This window comes from Saccopteryx bilineata, chromosome 2 (genome assembly GCF_036850765.1).
Source record: "Saccopteryx bilineata isolate mSacBil1 chromosome 2, mSacBil1_pri_phased_curated, whole genome shotgun sequence".
NCBI classification, from domain to species: domain Eukaryota; kingdom Metazoa; phylum Chordata; class Mammalia; order Chiroptera; family Emballonuridae; genus Saccopteryx; species Saccopteryx bilineata.
The window spans coordinates 348,732,627-348,752,005 of record NC_089491.1 but is presented as its reverse complement, the minus strand read 5'-3'; the positions used below and the strand labels follow the sequence as shown (position 1 = coordinate 348,752,005).

Here is a 19,379-nt window from a genome sequence, read left to right as displayed (position 1 = left end):
TCATCCTTATTTGCTTCCTAAACTCCCTTAAATGAAAGCTTTCAGTCTTGCTGGCAGAGCAAACCCCACCTGAACGGAAGCCAGGGAAGGGAGCCAGACCACCCAGCACCCCACGAGCTGGCCCCCGGGCCAGTGTTTCCTGCCCTTTTCCCCACGAGCGTGAAGCTCAGATAGAGAGGCCCCAGGCCCAGACCAGAGAGCTGCAAGGGGCAGGGGGCATGTTTGACACTTACTCCTCTCACCCCAATCTCCTCTGTATCACCCCTGCTTTGTGCTGAAGTGAATCTGAGCCTGAAATCCATGAGCAGCACTGGTTCTGGATTGGCCTGAACCGGCGAGACCCCAGAGGGGGCCAGAGTTGGCGCTGGAGTGACGGCTTGGGGGTAAGGGGCCGGAGGAGGTGGGTGGGGCCTGGGTGGGCGGGGCCTGTTGGGGGCAGGACAGGGCCTGGAGATGGATGAGATGATCAGAGAGAGGTATGGCCTCTGCGCTGGGCTGGCACGGAAAGGAAAGGAGGTCGGTAGGAGCAGCCTGTGCCTCGTGCTTCAGGACCCCCTCTCCCACTCTGACCTCTGTCTTCAGTTCTCTTACCACAATTTTGACCGGAGCCGGCACGACGATGACAACATCCGGGGCTGTGCAGTGCTCGACCTGGCCTCCCTGCAGTGGGTGGCCTTGCAATGCGAGACGCAGCTGGACTGGATCTGCAAGATCCCTCGAGGTTGAGTGGCGTGGCTCTGGGGGACTGGGAATGGGGTGAAGGGTGGCCAGTGGGGGATCCAAGGGTGGGTCTCCTCCTGCAGCGTCTCTGTCCACATTGTCCCTGTAGGCACGGATGTGCGGGAGCCTGACGTCAACCCACAAGGTGAGGCCCCTCTTCCCTCACCCCCGCCCCCAGCAGTCCAGAGAGGGGAAGGGGCGTCAACTCCTGGGTAGGGCCTGGCCAGGACGGATTATAGAGGGTTAGGGGTTTCAGCGAGAGAAGAGACAAGTCCTGGGTGGGGTAGGCTCACAGTTCAGTCTGTCATGGCTCTGGTCTGGACCAGCATCGTCCTCGGAGGCTGGGCAGGCAGATCCAGCCTGGCAGCCACTCCCATTCCATTGTCGCCCCTGCAGGCCGGTGGGAATGGCTGCGTTTCCAGGAAGCTGAGTACAGGTTCTTCGAGCACCACTCAACATGGGTTCAAGCACAGCGTGTCTGTACGTGGTTCCAGGCTGAGCTGGCCTCCGTGCATAGCCAGGCTGAGCTGGACTTCCTGGGACACAACCTACAGAAGGTGGGCACACTAGCAGGCAGGGATGGCAGCAGAAGAGGCCCTGCCAACCCTAACCTGCCCACCTGGCTTTCCTAGTTCTCCCGGGGCCAGGAGCAGCACTGGTGGATTGGCCTGCACACCACAGAAAATGACGGCCGCTTCAGGTAGGGGCGGGGCTGGAGGGCGAGGGCAGGGCAGCAGGTGTGAGAGGGCACTTGCATGGAAGGCTAGCCTCGATCCCAGGTTAGAGGTAGGGAGGCTGTACAACAGACACAGGCCTGGATCTGAATCTAGATCTGCCCCTTGCTGGCTGTGTGATCTTGAACAAATGACTTAACCTTTCTGATTTTCTCATCTGAATATGAGATTAGTGAGGCCAGTCTGGTAGAATTGTTATGAGGATTAAAAATAAGGTATGTGAGGTCCTTAGCACAGCATCCAACCCATTATTGGGGCTAAATCATGGCAGTTCGTATTATGCTGGACTCACTCATGAATAAGGTCCCCTTAGGACATGGGGAAGGACCAGGAGCACACATGTATCAGCACACCATTGCCCTTGGAGCCCTGCTCTGGGAGTTTTAGACTTCTCTAGTTAGAAAAACAGTGTCCAGGGAGGGCTTGCCCTTAACTGGAGGCACCAGGTCCTTGGGTCCCCAGTTGCTGAGCACAGTAGTCCTACTTCTAGCCTACAGATGAGCTCCTGAACTTGGGCCCTTCCCCGCCCCCTTTCCCATGGCCTTCATTGCTGCATACGGGGGAGGTGAAGCCTAGGGCCAGTGCTGGAGTCACCCCTGCTTGGTGCCATTACAGGTGGACAGATGGTTCCGTTATAAACTTCATCTCTTGGGCACCTGGCAAACCCCGGCCCATCAGCAAGGATAAGAAGTGCGTGTACATGACTGCCAGCCGAGGTGAGGGCCAGGTGGGGGCAGAGAGGGTACAGAAGCCCAGGAGAGGGTCAGTGTTGGGGGCAGTACGGCAACCTGACAGGGGCCATCAGTCTCTTCTCCTCTTTGTTCCCACAACTCAAGAAGGGCTAGACCAGAGAGGGGAGTGTCTGTCCCCACAGTCCCAGAGCCACAGAGCACTTGAGTTCAGAGTTAGGCACAGGGACCTGAACCCCAGCCCATCTTCCTCTCAGAGCACGAGACGAGGGTGCTGCCAGCCCTAGTCTGAACTAGGGGTGACTGCCCTCTCCTCCCCTTTCTGCAGAGGACTGGGGGGACCAGAGGTGCCTGACAGCCTTGCCCTATGTCTGCAAGCGCAGCAACAGCACCAGAGAGATGCCCCCTGACCTGCCACCCAGGGTCCTGGGGGGCTGCCCATCTGGCTGGAACCAGTTCCTCAATAAGGTAGGAGGTGGGGGAGCACACAAGGGAACCAGGGGGGAGAAGATTTGAATATGAGAAAGTCAAGCCTCAGAAGCCCTGGTCATTTGGCGACATCATTATGGCCTCTTGCCTGTGCCCACCAACCTCTCCTACTGAGACCCAATGCCAGCACTTAGACTCCTTGGAAAATGACTCAATATAGTAGTACCTTCTGATCACCAGTAAGTAAGGTTGTCCAGAAAATGATTTGACTTTGGGTGATGGGTATACAACATAACCGTTCAAATGCTATACAAACGTTTAACTGAGACCTATGTGCTCTTATTGATCAATGTCACTCTGTTAAATTTAATTTTTTAAATAGAATTTAAAAAAATAAAGTAAATAAGATTATCCAAATAAAATAGTTTGGTGAGTTTTCTAGATCAGCAGCCGTTAAACATTTTGATAATGAACTCCTGTTAGTAAGACAAAATATTGAACATACAAGTTTGTATGTATGTTATATATATCTATATGTCTACATAAAACACATTTATCACGCCTAGCGTCGGCCTGGGAGAACCCAGGTTTGAAACCCTGAGATCGCCAGCTTGAGTGTGGGATTGTAGACATGACCCCATGGTCGCTGGCTTGAGCCCAAAGGTCACTGGCTGAGCAAGAGGTCATTGGCTCAGCTGCAGCCTCCCCCCCAGTCAAGGTACATATAAGAAAACACTCAATGAACAACTAAGGTGCTGCAGCTACAAGTTGATGCTTCTCATCTCTCCCTTCTTATCTGTCTGTCCCTGTCTGTCCCTCCATCTCTCTCTCAAAACAAAAACCATATTTATTTCCATACTAATGTGACTAATGTTATGTATATTAAAATATGTGCAATAACAAAACAATATAAAGCATGAACTAAAAGTTTAAATATAGGCCCTAGTCAAGTAGTTCATTTAGTTAGAGCATCATCCCAATGTGCCAAGGTTGAGGGTTTGATCCCCAGTCAGGGCACATACAAGAATCAGCCTATGAATGCATAAATAAGTGGAATAAATTGATGTTATCCTCTCTCTCTAAAATAAATAAATAAGGGTTTAAATACAGTATTTTAAAGTTTTTAACTTTTTCTATATTAGTATAAAAAATTGTGCTCACTCAAAATTATCAATCATGATCACTATTTTGAAAATCTTTATTTTTAATTTATTGCGTTGACATCTTTCAAGTGTTCCACTCAATATAACACCCTCTACACCCTGCATTAGGCCCCTTCATGATCACAATGAATTTTTTTTTTTTTAATTCAGCGAGAGGAGGGGAGGCAAAGACAGACTCCTGCATGTGCCAGGACTGGGATCCACTAGGGGGCGATGCTCTGCCCATCTGGGGCATTGCTCCATTGCTCAGCAACTGAGCTCTTCTTAGCACCTGAGGCAGAGGCCATAGAGCCATTCTCAGTGCCAGGGGCCAATTTGTTCCAATTGAGGCATGGCTGCAGGAGGGAGAGAGAGAGAAGTGAGAGGAGGCAGGGTGGATAAGCAGATGGGCGCTTCTCCTGTGTGCTCTGACCAGGAATAGAACTCGGGACATTCACACACTGGGCTGACACTCTACCACTGAGCCAACTGGCTAGGGCCAATATTTAAGTAATTATAAAGAGTGGTTGTATATTCCTCGTTTTAAAAATTCTTGGTCTGAAAGTGTCAGACCAAGCACAAAGTTGTGATTCATGACTCACAAATCTTGTTTGAAGTTCAGATTATTTTCAAACATGATTTTAATGGTTGTTGCAGATTAAAAAGTTGCCTCACAAAAGACAAATAGATTGAAGGGAAAAAGTTTATCCAGCGCTGGCTGAGCTTTCTAAGGCATCCTTTCCATTTTCAGCCCAATTAAACAAAGTTTGTTGTTGTTTTATTTAATTGGTTAGTAAATTTCTGCATTTTAAACTAAATGGCCTCATAACCTAGTCAGAAGACCCGATTAAATCGGTTATTATTATTATTTTTAATAACATTTAGAAAATTTTCTTCCCAAGTGTTTTGAGAGTGCAGATAGGAAAGTTTGGGACAGTAAAATTAATCAGAATGGGTATGTTTCTAATCATATTTTCAAAATGCTCCCTGTAGAGTGTGAATTTTTTTCTGGAAGAGGTTCTGTCTGCACCTTGGGCTGAATGATCAGAACTTATTAGACCTTCATTGTTTCACCATTTCCTTGTCCTTTGTGCTGGTGTCATTAGCATGAACGTCAGTTCCCCTCCCCCCTACTTCTTTGCAGGATATTGTAAGACCACTTGGCCTGACTGTGAGGATTAGATTAGGTAACCTTAGATAATGCGATCCATAAATCTTTGTCACACACTGGAGTGCTGCGAGCCTCTTAGTATCATGCAGTCTTTCTCTCAGAATATTTAAGTGAATATTTTATCTTCCTATTAAAGAAAAGGCGCCTGACCTGTGGTTGCACAGTGGGTAAAAGCGTCAACCTGAAACGCTGAGGTCGCCAGTTCGAAACCCCAGGCTTGCCTGGTCAAGGCACATATGGGAGTTGATGCTTCCTGCTCCTCCCTCTGTTCTTTCTATCTCTTTCCTTTCTCTGTCTCTTTCTCTCTCTGTGTCTCCTCTCTCTAAAAAAAAATGAATAAATAAAATGTAAAAAAAAAAAGGCATGTGTATCATTAAAACTTTGGAAAACAGAAAATAAAATTCAATCACACTGTCCAGAGATGACTACACTCAGTATCTGTTACCCCCACACCACCTTTCCCACATAATCAAGATTGTACTAAATAACGCAGTTTCATATCCAGCTTTTCCTCCTCAGTGTGGTATTTTGAGCATTTTGTCATGTTATTAAATTTTTCCAAAAAACTTAAGCTCATGGCTTTTGCCATGTAACATAAAACAATATATATATTTTACATATAGTCTTTCTCCCCCATCACACTGCCTCTGAGCAGAAAATAATTGTAAGTCATTTATTTTTGAAGAAGGACTCTTCACTTGGTAAAGATTTCCCACATGGGGTTCCTTTAACCTTATGGAAGTAGTGAAAGTGGGAAAAGAAAAACGGGAAATTACAGGAGTTAGAAACAGAAAGCAAGACAAATGTCCGTCCTAGAGCTTGGCCCAGGGCCTGTTGTCATAGGCAGTAGAGCCTCTAGTGGCCCAAAGAAACCCTCCCACTAGAGTCCCCAGAGCGTGGGCAGGTGTGTGTGATTGCTGTGCCAGGTGGAGAAGGTGCTGGCGGCTTGCTCAGGGAGACCCCGATGTCCTGGTTCCGAGAACCCCCAAGGCCTCCAGGACCTGCTGCTGAGGGATGCCTAGTGGAGTTTCTGGTTTGTGGGACAGGGCGGTGCAGCCAAGCATCACGCCTGTCCTTCCTCCCCCAGTGCTTCCGAATCCAGGGCCAGGACCCCCAGGACCGGGTGAAGTGGTCAGAGGCACAGTTCTCCTGTGAACAGCAAGAGGCCCAACTGGTCACCATTGCTAACCCCTTAGAGCAAGGTAGGGCTTGCCTCCGCCCCTCTGGAGCCTGAGTGGCCTCTGACACAGTTTCCGGAAATGGCTAATGCAGAGTGAGCAGGGGGCTGCCCTGTCACTCATGACGCTCTCTCCTGGGGGACTAGCATTCATCACAGCCAGCCTGCCCAATGTGACTTTTGACCTTTGGATTGGCCTCCATGCCTCGCAGAGGGATTTCCAGTGGGTGGAGCAAGAGCCCCTGCTGTACACCAACTGGGCGCCGGGGGAGCCCTCTGGCCCCAGCCCCGCTCCCAGTGGCAACATACCGGTGAGAAGCCCCTCCTCACCAGCCCCTGCCACCCACCCCCAGTCCTGCTGCCCTAGCTTGCGGTGCTTGCCTTTACTCCCTGGGTCCCCCCTCTTCCAGCCTCTTTGCTGATAGTGCCTTTTGGGGGCAGTGGCACAAGGTGGAGGCAGCTGCTGGGGCTCCCCTGAGCAGCTCCTTTCCCCCAGACCAGCTGTACGGTGGTCCTGCACAGCCCCTCAGCGCACTTCACTGGCCGCTGGGATGATCGGAGCTGCACAGAGGAGACGCATGGATTCATCTGCCAGAAGGGCACAGGTACGTGTCACCAGTGAACTTGCAAACCCCAGCACTGGGCTGGATATTGTGGGCCATGCCACATGCCAGGAGGAATAAAACATGGTTCCTGACCTCACCCCTAGGGTCTTGGCTCTGCTTGAGAAACAGATGGGCAGATAGGCCAGGAACCAAGCAGAAGGAAAGGCAGTGAACACTGAGGGGTCTCTGGCAACCTGAGGTTCTGTCTGAGGCACCTGCACTCCATGCATGGGTTCCTCCGCCCTGAGTTCCCGGGGTAGGAATAGGCGAAGGCTCAAGCTTGCGTCTCAGTCTTTTAGCAGGAATATATCATTTATCATAACAGTGGCTAACACTAACACTGAGTGTTAGTCTGTGCCAGCCTGGGCTCTGCCTGATGCCTGGTGTTCCGTCAGCCTCGTGCCTGGGAATGGGGTGAGGGCGGGGAGCCCGGCCTGAGCCGCGTCTCCTCCCTGCAGACCCCTTGCTGAGCCCCTCCCCAGCAGCACTGCCCCCCGCCCCGGGTGCTGAGCTCGCCTACCTCAACGGCACCTTCCGGCTGCTGCAGAAGCCGCTGAGCTGGCATGATGCCCTCCTGCTGTGTGAGAGCCGCAACGCCAGCCTAGCACACGTGCCTGACCCCTACACCCAGGCCTTCCTCACACAGGCTGCCCAAGGACTGCACACACCACTCTGGATCGGGCTGGCCAGTGAAGAGGTGGGCTCCACGACTCTCGCAGTTTCCCTCCGTGCCTTCCTAACCCCTTGCCTTCCTTGTCCCCTGTCCTCCCCCTCCCTGGCTGGTCCCCTTTCTCCCACCCTGACGGCCTCCTCCTGCCCAGGGTTCCCGGCGGTACTCCTGGGTCTCGGAGGAGCCGCTGAGCTACGTGAGCTGGCAGGACAAGGAGCCCCAGCATCTAGGGGGCTGTGCCTACGTGGATCTGGATGGGGCTTGGCGCACGACCAGTTGTGAAACCAAGTTGCAGGGGGCTGTGTGTGGAGTTAACAGTGGTGAGTGCCCCCCTGCTGGAGTGGAGGGGTGGGCAACACATAGGTCATTCTGGGGAGGACTGGGCCACTTCCTCAATTCTGTACCCTGACAGGGCCCCCCCCTCCTCGAAGAATAAGCTACCATGGCAGCTGTCCCCAAGAACTGGCGGACTCTGCGTGGATTCCCTTCCGGGAGCACTGTTACTCCTTCCACATGGAGCTGAAGCTGGGCCACAAGGAAGCGCTGCAGCGCTGCCAGCGAGGTGGGCAGGGCAGGCTAGAGCCCCCACGGGCATTGCAGGTGGTGACCCTCTCGTGGGCATCAGACCCCGTGAACGCAGTCCCTACACTCCACTCTTCCCATAGGCACTCACCCCTAAGGGCCTGTACCATCACTCAGACAAATCATATGTGCCATTACATGTATATACCCTCCTGCACATGTGAATGCAGGTACTTCACACCATCCTCTTCTCAGGCTGCCATAGAGGGGGGCTGGGCCTGTGGGGGGCTCTGCTACCCCAGGAAGACCCGGCTGCTCTGACGTGGACCTCCCTTGTGTCCAGTGGGTGGGGCGGTCCTGTCCATTTTGGATGAGATGGAGAATGTGTTTGTCTGGGAGCACCTGCAGAACTCTGAGGGCCAGAGTCGGGGCGCCTGGCTAGGCATGAACTTCAACCCTAAAGGTGGGTACTGTGTGTGTGGAGTGGGGAGGTAAGGCCTCAGGCTGTAGGGCAGAAACCCCTCACCAGGGCTTGGTGGGGGTGAGGACTTGTGGGAGGGGGAGTGGGTTCTAGAACAAGCTTGCTGTCTCCCACCTGCTCCTGCTCTACCTTGTCTGTCCTTCCCCGCCCCCCCTCAGTGCCTTGTTTCCCATAGGAGGCACCCTGGTCTGGCAGGACAACACAGCTGTGAACTACTCCAACTGGGGGCCTCCTGGCCTGGGCCCCAGCATGCTGAGCCACAATAGCTGCTACTGGATCCAGAGCAGCAGCGGGCTGTGGCGGCCGGGTGCCTGCACCAACATCACCATGGGCGTGGTCTGCAAGCTTCCTCGAGGTGAGTGACCTGCCAGGCACCCCCACAAAGCTGGCACTGGGGTGGGGCTAGGGGTAGATTCTCATTCTGCAGGAGACACAATGCAGGGGAGGGCATGAACAGACAGGCCTAGCACTGCCAGAACCCTGCCCTGAGATAAATTGGTCTATGTAGGAAGGACTCTTCCTAAAAATTTCCAAGCTAGGCAGCAAACCTGTCATTTAGTAGTGGTTAAGGGCATAGATGGGGTTCAAACCTTGGGCAAACCACGTACCAACTCTATGACCTTGGCCAAGTTACTTAACTCTGTAGTCTCAGTTTTCTCATATGTAATATGGGGATAATAACAGTCCCTACAAGATTAAATGGGCTAATAGAGTCTGGCACTCAAGGGGGTTCTGTATGTGTTTGCTTCTCACGACTACGACTAGTCCTACTATTACACTAACTGGCCCCTCCCTCTTCCCTGCAGCTGAGGAGAGCCGCTTCTCCCCATCAGGTGAGTGCTGAGACTCCTTTTCCCCTCGCTCCAGGTGGCAGGGGGTGGGCTGCCCAGCAGCGGCAGTGGTGGGACTTCTTGACCCTTGACCGGTCGGTGTCTGTCTTGCCACAGCAGCGCTCCCAGAGAACCCGGTGGCCCTGGTGGTGGTGCTAATGGCTGTGCTGCTGCTTCTTGCACTGGTGTCCGCTGCCCTGATCCTCTACCGGAGGCGACAGAGTGTCGAGCGTGGGGCCTTTGAAGGCGCCCGCTATAGCCGCAGCTCCTCCAGCCCCGGCGAGGCCACTGAGAAGAACATTCTCGTGTCTGACATGGAAATGAACGAGCAGCAGGAGTAGAGCCAAGGGCGTGAGCAGGGCCCGGGCAGGAGGAGCTGGGTCAGCTGGGCCCCCCACCAGCTACCAGTGCAGATGGCCTATGGAGGGGTGTCCTTGGGAGCCGCTTTTGGGGGCTAGGACTGGGCAGGGCCTGGGCTAGTGGGTCCCTCTCTCCCAGGAGGGCTGGGTTGAGACCTGGCTTGAGTGCAGCGTGGTGTGTCCTTTTTTGTGGCCCTAAGGTCTAAGATCTTGTCACCTGGGCCTATGCTCCCATGGTAACCAGAGGCAGGCTCGAAGCCTCTTTCTGCCTTTCTTCCCAGACCCCCCACCCCTACTGCCCGGGCCTGCTGACCAAGCCCCAGGACCCCCTTCTCGTTGCAGAGCCCGAGGAGTCTCTGCTGAGCCCTCAGCCAGCCTGTCGCTTTTCTCCTTCCCACCCGGCAGCCTCAGCTCTGAGTCCCTCACCCTGACCCCTCTCCCCGCTTCTCACCCAGCCCTTCCTTCTGAGCCAGGGCCCTGGGGTTTGGGCAGTCCTCTTGATCTTGGTGGGGGTCAGCTTGAAGGGTCCAAGTATCCATCACTCCTGTGCCTACTGGGGTGGTCTTGGCACATGGACATGGCAGGAGTGGCCTGGGTCGACTTCAGAACTGGGGCACCACTGTGTTGTCTGCTGGGCTGGAAACAGCACCGGAGAGAGACACTCAACCCTGCTAGGCTAGGGTGTCATCTCCTGCCGGTCAGGGGAGGGCTCTAAAAATTCCATAAAGAGTCCCCTGTGGGGACCAAAGTAAGTTTCCTAATGTTTCCAGCTCCTGGCTCTGGTTTGGAGAGAGGAGAGGGTTGCCAGAGTCCTGGGGGCCTTAGAGAAGCCAGAGCCTGGGGTGGCTCCAGGTGTGCGCCCTCTAGAGGGGCCCAGAGGAACAGCACCCGTGCTCCTGGAGTGGCCGTGTGCAGGGAGCTCAGTCAGTGCTTTTCCAGGAGGCCGGAATCCCAGCCCCAGTGGAATGTACGGCTGGTCCTGGTGCCACAGCGCGGGACAATGTGAACATGGACTCAAAGATATGGTCCTTTTTTGTAGTTCTTTTTTAAATGTGTCATTATTGTCAAAAAGAAAAAAAGCACACAAATAAAACACCTTCAAGAGGCTTGATACTGCCTTATCCTGTGTGGGCCTTGTTCCTTATATCACTTAAGAGATAATATCGTTTTTTAGCTGACATCATTCATTATTTCTGCAGTGCACCATTCTGCTTCTATCTTTGGGCCCCACGGGGACACCTCTCCAGTTTCTTCTTCCAGGACCTCTGGGACCTTACCTTTCTGGGCCTGCTTGCCCTTCTCTCTATTCCTGGGGAATCGTGTGTGGGTGTGAGCTCTGGCAGTTTAGCTCAACTTTCAACAGGTGTAAAATGGGAGAACAGGACTCACCCCTAGAGTTACTTTAAGGATATTGGAGGATTAAGAGATCACCAGTGTGAGGCAGTTAGATAGCGCCTTGGGCTCATGCAATAAGTGCCCCATAAACGTCAGCTGTTACTGTTAATTCTGGGCTGTCGCTGCCAGGGGAGCACTCGAGGTCCAGGCTGGCCCTGGTTGGGGCTCCACACCGCCCACCTTTCTGGGCAGTGTTTGAGCTTCGGGAAAGCACACACTTGTTCTTGGGAACGTGAGCTCTAAAACCACCCAGAGGCAGGGGATTGGATCTCAGGACCTCCCCCGACACTGCCTTCACTCATTCAGGGGACACCTGAGCTGGAGATGGAGCAAAGAGCCCTCCCAAAAAAGGTCGGCCAACTCAGCCAGGTCAGCCAGGTGCTGTGCAGAGGGCTAAAGCAGGCCAAGGGGAGGGTGTGCTCGTTTGGACATGCGTTGGGGAGGGTGTCACCAGAGGTAGGTGAGGGAGTGAACAGTGCAAACATGTAGACCAGGTCCCAGGCACAAGGGACAGCAAGTGCCTGTGGCCCTGTTGTAGGGGTTCTTGGTGCTTTGGGGCAGTGGTCCCTAACCTTTTTTAGGCCACGGACCGGTTTAATGGCAGAAAATATTTTGCACGGACCGGCCTTTAGGGTAGGACGGATAAATGTATCACGTGACCGAGACAAGCATCAAGAGTCTTAGACGGATGTAACAGGGAATCTGGTCATTTTTTTAAAATAAAACATTGTTCAGACTTAAATATAAATAAAACGGAAATAATATAAGTTATTTATTCTTTCTCTGTGGACCAGTACCAAATGGCCCACGGACCGGTACCGGTCCGCGGCCCGGGGGTTGGGGACCACTGCTTTGGGGGACCAGCAGGGAGGTCAGGCTAGCTGGAGCCTAAGGAAGGAAAGTGTAGAGAGGCAGGGAGGTTGGCAAAGGCACAGTTGCCCAGCGGTAGAGTGTGGGTGTTGGGTTAAGTAGAGTGGAAAGTCAGTGGGAATGATTAATCTGATTGACCTTTTAAGAAGGTGGTTTGGCTCATGACTGTGGTGGTGGTCAGATTCTGTGCACATGTGTGTCTTTCCTTGTTCATAATTTTTATTGATTTGAGAGAGAGAGAGAGGAACATTGATTTGTTCTACTTATGTATTCATTGTTGCTTCTTGTATGTGCCCTGACTGGGGATTGAACCTACAACTATGGCGTATTGGGACGACATTCTAACCAAATGAGCTACCTCACCAGGGCCTGTTAAAGTGTTTTTTTAAACAAGTGTCTCCGTTCTGAATTGGTAATAGTGTTACATGGTTCAAAGCCTAAATGATAAAAAAATAAAAATAAATAAAAAAAGATACATATTGAAAAATCTCACCCTGTCTTTAATCATTTTACTGACCCCAGCCGGGGTTGTGAGCAGCTTTTCTAAGCCCAAGGCTGAGGTCACATCCAGGGCCCTCCTCCAGCTCTCTCTGAGCAGCCTGAGGGGCAGCAACAGGACTCGAGGGGCAGCAACAGGACTTGAGGGGCAGCAACAGGACTTCAAAGGGGTCTGGTCACTTTAGGGAGGAATCCCCAAGCCTAGGGGTGGGGCTTTATTATAATGAATCTACTTCCCCTGACCAGACAGTGGTGTAGTGGATAGAGCACCAGACTGGGATCCAGAGGACCCAGGTTCAAAACTCGAGGTCGCCGGCTTGAGCCCAGGCTCATCCGCTTGAGCGCAGGTTTGCTGGCTTCAGTGTGGGATCATAGACATGACCCCATGGTCACTGGCTTGAGCTCAAAGGTCACTGGCTAGAAGCCCAAGGTCATTGGCTTGAGCAAGGGGTCATTCACTCTGCTGTAGCACCCCCCACCCCTGGTCAAGGCACATAAGAGAAAGTAATCAATGAACAACTAAAGAGACTAAGGAGCCGCAATGAAGAATTAAAGCTTCTCATCTCTCTCCCTGTCTATTTCTATCTGTCCCTCTCTGTGTTACAAAAAAAAAAGAATCCACTTCACCCTGAAGGGACTCACTCTCCAAACTCAGGAACAGCTTTCTTTGTGGGCTAAGTGCCCTGTCATGGTGCACAGCTCTGGTGCAGGGAGTCACCTGCTGTAGAAGCCCTTGCCCTGGGAGAGAAGAGAAGCTGAGGGGTGAAGGCAGGAACAAGGGCTCCCGGGGTGGCAGTTGTAGCTGAGGAATTGGGGACCCAGAAGCCCCATGCTGCCTGGAAGAAGTGGCTGGTTGGGTCTGGAGGTTTAAATCACTCCAGAAATACCTGTCCTCCCTCCCCTCTACTTTGCTGGTGGCTGCAGTGCTCACCAGAGCCCTGCCCCCATCCACAAGCATTTCAGACAGCTTCACAATCTTGGGGGCCTCCACAGACATTGCTCTCAACCTCCTTGCTGGGGGGCTCCCCCTTGCCAGAGGAGGGGCAGGGCAGGAGGAAACTCTGGGTCCAGCCATTTGCCTCTGGCTGCAGGGTGGCCCTGTTCTAGTAGAGCACGTGGCAAAGCTTCCTTTCTTTCTGCTCATTTCAATTCACTAAGCATTAAGCACCTCCTCCACATGCCGTCTCTGCTGGCAGGGGGTTGCCCTGAGACCCATCCCTGTGGGCCCGGGCAAAGGGCACTGCATGTCGGGCACTCAGCCCAACTTTCTCTGGCAGGACTGAACCGGGTCAGCTCTGGCCACCTGGATGTTCAGCGACAGCTCACTGAATCCGTGAATGAATGGGAGAGTGGTGTCAGGCTCTCCCATTAACAACCTCTTCTTGTCAGGGCAGAGATGCCTCCTCCCAGGTGTCCTGGCAGCACTGGCCTGGCCCAGTGGGCAGTGCTGTGAGGCCACAGGGGTGAGGAGCCGGCCAGCTGCACCACGTGGCTCTCCTGGAACGGGGCTGCCCGAGCTCTGCCAAGCTGCCTTGAGCACTAGGGCTGAGTCTGTTGCAGGGACAAGGTAAAAATTTCATCCTGAGGGAGGACCCTAAGGAAGGAGGGCAGGAAGAGGAAGGAAGAAGGGAAGGAGTTGGGATAAATAAGACTGGCATGAGATCAAAGTGCCCGGATGTTCAGTCCTGGCTTGATGTTCTTTATCTTAGGGGCCTGGGCTGCTTAGAGCTCCAGGAAAAGGCTGACTTCAATCTTGAGCTGCAGAGTTTAGTCTGTCCTTGTCTGGAAAAGCAGGCTGGGTGCCAGCACCAGAGGAAGGAGCAAAGCAGCAAGTTGGCATTTCCCCCTTGAGATGGATTTGGTGCTGGCAGTCTGCAAAAAAAAAAAGAAAGAAAAAAAAAGGACTATCTTCTGATATCAGCTGATGGCAGAACTTTAGTTTTAGCCCTGACAGAGGAATCCTGGTCAGTGAAGGTTTTCTCATCTAGTCGGCATTTTCTCCGACAGGAATCTGGTCGCCGCCATTGTACATCCCTGCTGGCTAATGCAGAGAGGCCCTCTCTGTCTCTGGGACTTGGGAAACCGGATGGTATCTTTCCCCATACTGGAGCTGCCGGGGACTCGGGATACTGCGTCAGACATGCCATTCCTCCATGATAATGATAACAAGCAAAGTGTTTATCGAGTAGTTCCTAGTGCTGCCCTGTTCTAACTGCTTACTGTGAATTAACTCGCTCTATCCTCTCTGCACACCATGAGGCAGGTACTATTGACCCGTTTTTACAGATGAGGACACAGGCACAAAGGCAACTGTCCCAGCCACGGTTCCTCCACCCACCTTCACTATAGGAAGTGTTGGGGGTGGGCAGCGAGTACTGGAGCACCTCACCCTTTGCAATATTCCAGTCAGGGTCTGAGACACAAAAACTTTGTCTCAACCTGCATCTGCCAGGGGTTTCAAAACCTTTCTTTTGGGGGGAGGGGGTAATGAGAAGCATCAGCTCGTAGTTGCGTCACTTTAGTTGTTCATTGGTTGCTTCTCATATGTGCCTTGACTGGGCGTGGGGCTCAAGCCAAGCTAGTGACCCCTTGCTCAACCTCGCGAACCTGCCCTCAAGCCAGCAACCTCGGGGTCCTGAACCTGGGACCTCAGCGTCTCAGGTCGATGGCCTATCCACTGAGTTATGGCCAGTTAGGCTCAACAACCTCTTTCGGATTTAAGAGCTTACAATGATCTCTTTTGTTCTATGGCTCTCCTTCCAGGAGACAGGTTTTCCGATATCTGAAAGCAGAGCATTCATATGAACCCTCTCATAAAGTGAAATGGCATGAAGTGAAGAAGAGTATTCCCAGACCCAAAATTCAACGCGTACTCCAAGTCTTTTATTTTGTTCACTAGGATCAAAACACTGAATTATGTCCAATTTTATACTAAGCGTAACACCCTTATGAGGTCTCTTAGGCTTTTCTGATACCTTAGGCACATCTTGCTAACAGGTGCACAGAGTAAGTCGAGATAAAGCACAGATGCTCACAGCGCCAGGTGCCATGCTCGCTGGCCTGAGGCTGCTGCATGCAGCTCCCAGGGAGGAGGACGGTGGGGCCACACCCACTGCTTCTTCTATAGGGGCTCATGCAAAACAAGCACTGAACATATTTTTTGCCTTTTTTCTAAAAGCAAAAATCCTCTTCAGATTTCCTTCGGTTAGCCAAAACAGTTACTAATGTAGGACTTTCATAAAAGTGACATGGCGAAAAGCGAACTTTCAAAAAGTGGGGGTACTTATATCAGGGTAGCCTGGGTCCGGTTAGGATCGTGGGCTATAATGCATAGAATGAGGTGGGGGCTAAGTTTTTTTTTTTGTTTTTTTTTTTGTATTTTTCTGAAGCTGGAAATGGGGAGAGACAGACAGACTCCCGCATGCGCCCCGGGATCCACCCGGCACGCCCACCAGGGGCGACGCTCTGCCCACCAGGGGGCGATGCTCTGCCCCTCTGGGGCTTCGCTCTGCCGTGACCAGAGCCACTCTAGCGCCTGGGGCAGAGGCCAAGGAGCCATCCCCAGCGCCCAGGCCATCCCTGCTCCAATGGAGCCCTGGCTGCGGGAGGGGAAGAGAGAGACAGAGAGGAAGGAGGGGGTGGGGGTGGAGAAGCAAATGGGCGCTTCTCCTATGTGCCCTGGCCGGGAATCGAACCTGGGTCCCCCGCACGCCAGGCCGACGCTCCACCGCTGAGCCAACCGGCCAGTGGGGGCTAAGTTGATATATAAATATTTACGCTCTCTTGGATATTTTCAAGCTCACATTTCTCCAACAGGAGTCGACCTTCCCCATGTCACCGAGCAGCAGGGTTCTTCCTCCTCTACTACAGCCTGCTGTTCTGCGTCCCACATCCTTTATCTCACCAGTCTGGGTAGGGGGCTTTGGTCCCTTTTTGTGGACCCTTAGCTCCCTGACCTGGCTAAGGGGCCCATGGCTCCTCTGTGCAATGACCATCTCTAGCCAGCGGCTCCCACACATCTGTGTGTGCTCCCGGCTTGTCCCCGCCCCCCACCTCTGCTCTGCTGGGGCTCCACCATCCTTCAAGGCCCTTTTTCCTATCCCCCTGGCTTCTAGAGCTGGTTAAGGATGTTATCCTCTCTCTCAGCTGGTCCAGAACCATGGCCTTGGCCAACAGACTGACTTAACTCCCTGTAAACTTCGGTGTGTCACTCAATTTCCTCGAATTTAGATTTTGTGATGGTTCATTTTATGTGTCACCTTGACTGGGCTAAGGGAGGCCCAGATGGCAGGTAAAACATTATTTCTGAGTATGTCCATCCGTGAGAAATTAGCATTTGAATCAGTAGATTGTGTAAGGAACATCGCCTCTCAATGTGGGAGGGCATTATTCAGTCCACTGAGGGCCTGAAGAGAAGGAAAAGAGAGGAAGGGTGAATTTTCTCTCTGCTCGAGCTGGGCCATCCATCTTCTCTTGCCCTCCAACATACATGCTGGTTCTTGGACCTTCACACTTAGACATGGACACATGCTATTGGTTCTCCTGGGTCTAAGGCCTTCAGGTTTGGACTAGAACTACACCACCAGCTTTCCGGGGTCATCAGCTTGCAGACAGCAGATCGTAGGACTTCTCAACCTCTATAATTGCATGAGCCTATCTCTCCTAATAAATGTCTTTCTCTACATTTGTACAAATCGTTTTTGGTTCTGTTTCTCTGAAGAACCCTAGTATAGGTTTCCTCTGGTAATGTGGGTTAATGATATCTTCCTCACAGGCTTATTGTCAGAATTAAAGATAAATGTCAAAATACCTATCCCCAGGCCCAGTGCATAGCGGCACCTATAAACTCATATTACCCCCATTTGACCTTTTCTATATATGTCCTGTTGCCCCATTAAGACTGAGGCCCATGAGGGTGGGCATCGTGCATTATTTTCTGTGTTGTAGTTAGTTGGTGGATACATGTTTGAAGGTCATGATGTCAGCTCTCTGAAGAGGCAAAAGCTTGGAAGGACCCTGTGTCCTGGGCACTGTGCCTCAACCTCATAAATCCTAGTGATATTTACCCAGTTACAGAGGGGATAGTCCTTTGTATCACTCTTTCAATAAAGGAGACTTGGTCCTTCAGGCACCTCAGGCCATGAGAAGCCCCATCCATCAGCAGACCCCTGAGCTGCCACCATGTTGAGTTGAGGACATAGGTAGCTAGCTTTCAGTTCACCCCAGACCTCATAGGAGGCACTCTTGGTTGTATTAGTAAGTCTTTAAAATAGTTCTCTATAAAAAGAGCATAGTTTTCAAAAACTCCACCTTGGCTGATGCAGACCTGTGACTGTCTCCGGTAGCTGCTTCAAACACTGTCACATCTTACTGTGGATTTGACTTGTCAGGGGATTTACACGGCCACCTCAAATCCCATCCAGCTCTCTAGAAAACTTATTTTTAAATATACATGGTCCGTTCTTAGATGTTTCGCAGTACTGGCTCCTAGAAAAAAATCTTTGCTCTTCAGTTAGCCTTAAAGTTCAGTTAAAAAATAAAGACCCATTTCCTCATAGAATTGTTAGGGCTTGGGGCTCTGTTTGTGAACGAAGGAACTTGAGGTTTTAGGAATTTTATTTACTTCATGAAATATTTTCGACTTGAATGACCTTTCTAGGCTCTATTAACATTAAAATATGGCTGTTTTGATTTTTGATCTTGGATGTAGGCTGCCTGGTTGAATCGACTTGTTTGCAGTAGTTCAGTTATTCTGTGTAATTGAGGAACATAGAGGAATGGGACCAAGATTTGGGGGAAATTTGAGTTCAGTCTTCCTAAAACCCTGTTGGCACTATAAGACATCTCAGGTAAAACTGTCTTTGCCCCCAAATCTGCAGGGGCCACTGTGGGTCTCAGGAGTGAGTGAGGGTCTTACAGTGAGGGGGGGAAGTGCCCTTTCCCCTTCATTTTGCCTTTCTCTCTCTCCCTGCTCTGTCTCACCCTTTCTCTGTTTCTTCCTCCAGGTTTCAGAAAATTCATTGAGGCTTATTTTACAATTAGATCATAGGGTTTACCCATTTTAAGTGCAGTTTAATGAACTTTAGTAAATTCATCCAGTTTTGTAAACATTAGCATGAACCTGCTTCAGAGCGCCTCCATCACCCCACTGTCCTCTCCAGCGGTCGGTGGTCAGTCTCCACTCCTAGTCCCAACCCAACCCCTGTGACCACTGAACTTTCTGTCTCCCATCTCTACAGTGTTGCCTTTTCCATTGTGTATAAATAGAATAATACAATATGCAGTCTTTTGTGTCTGGCTTATTTCACTTAGCATAGCATATTTACATACATATTTGCATATATCATTAGTTTATGCCCCCATCTTTTATTTTTTGACAGCTCTCTTTCTCTCTCTCGTACACAAACACAAACACAATCTTCTCATGAGCCTTCTCTGATCTTCCCTCCCCCTTTTGATCTAGTCTTTGGGCCCTAACTGTAATTAGGAGAGAAGCACGGAGTCCACACACCACACAGGTCCTAATGGGGCATCTACAGGGGGAGTCGGCCATCCAGCTGAACCAGTCCAAGGGGTCCAGGATGTGCACCCCTCCTGGTGGTGATGGTGGGAGGGGGCTGTGAGATGTGCTTCCCTCTCCTCCCAGTTGGAGGCCCTGAGCCTTTGCCCAGTGGGACTGGAATAACCTCAAAACAAAGCTGGGGGAATAAAATCAGTTTACTGAATACGTGGCTCTGTTCCACTCAGGGTGGAGACCTGAACAGGTGCCCTCCATAGGGGGATGCCAGGCCCCTGGGTTTGTCAGGGTTGCTGGGTCCCTGGTGGCTCTGGGCTGAGTCGCAGCAGCAGGGCAGCCTGTAGGGGCTGAACAAGGCCAGACCTGTGCATTCTGGGACTGGACTGGTGACTGTTACTGTCCATAGATGCTCAAGCCAGACCCCAGAAGAGAGTGGCATAAGATGAAAATAGTAACTGCAGGCACATTGGTTTCAATATCAGTAAAGAGGAGGAGGAAGGGAGGCACCTGGAGACATCGAGAGCAAGGCTGGTGGAGAGATCTCCTCGAGCTCCATGGCCGGCTCCCTTG

At 51.8% G+C, this 19,379-nt stretch overlaps 1 protein-coding gene across 2 annotated transcripts in view; it reads left to right on the top strand.

The window, feature by feature from the left end:
* The window catches only part of MRC2 (mannose receptor C-type 2), a 67,611-nt gene extending 56,961 nt beyond the window's left edge, over window positions 1-10,650 (top strand). Inside the window, exons 14-30 of one of the 2 annotated variants that reach the window (XM_066262675.1) lie at window positions 281-383; window positions 583-721; window positions 830-865; window positions 1,117-1,277; window positions 1,353-1,420; window positions 2,070-2,170; window positions 2,472-2,611; window positions 5,973-6,087; window positions 6,210-6,373; window positions 6,559-6,667; window positions 7,126-7,364; window positions 7,489-7,657; window positions 7,750-7,899; window positions 8,203-8,322; window positions 8,516-8,695; window positions 9,147-9,173; window positions 9,291-10,650. In XM_066262675.1, the coding sequence (XP_066118772.1) occupies window positions 281-383; window positions 583-721; window positions 830-865; window positions 1,117-1,277; window positions 1,353-1,420; window positions 2,070-2,170; window positions 2,472-2,611; window positions 5,973-6,087; window positions 6,210-6,373; window positions 6,559-6,667; window positions 7,126-7,364; window positions 7,489-7,657; window positions 7,750-7,899; window positions 8,203-8,322; window positions 8,516-8,695; window positions 9,147-9,173; window positions 9,291-9,511 (2,242 nt within the window). In that variant the 3' untranslated portion in view covers window positions 9,512-10,650. Of the gene's footprint in view, window positions 1-280; window positions 384-582; window positions 722-829; window positions 866-1,116; window positions 1,278-1,352; window positions 1,421-2,069; window positions 2,171-2,471; window positions 2,612-5,972; window positions 6,088-6,209; window positions 6,374-6,558; window positions 6,668-7,125; window positions 7,365-7,488; window positions 7,658-7,749; window positions 7,900-8,202; window positions 8,323-8,515; window positions 8,696-9,146; window positions 9,174-9,287 lie in introns of both variants that reach the window. The other variant, XM_066262674.1, reaches the window with a different exon arrangement.
* Window positions 10,651-19,379: the final 8,729 nt, after the last annotated feature.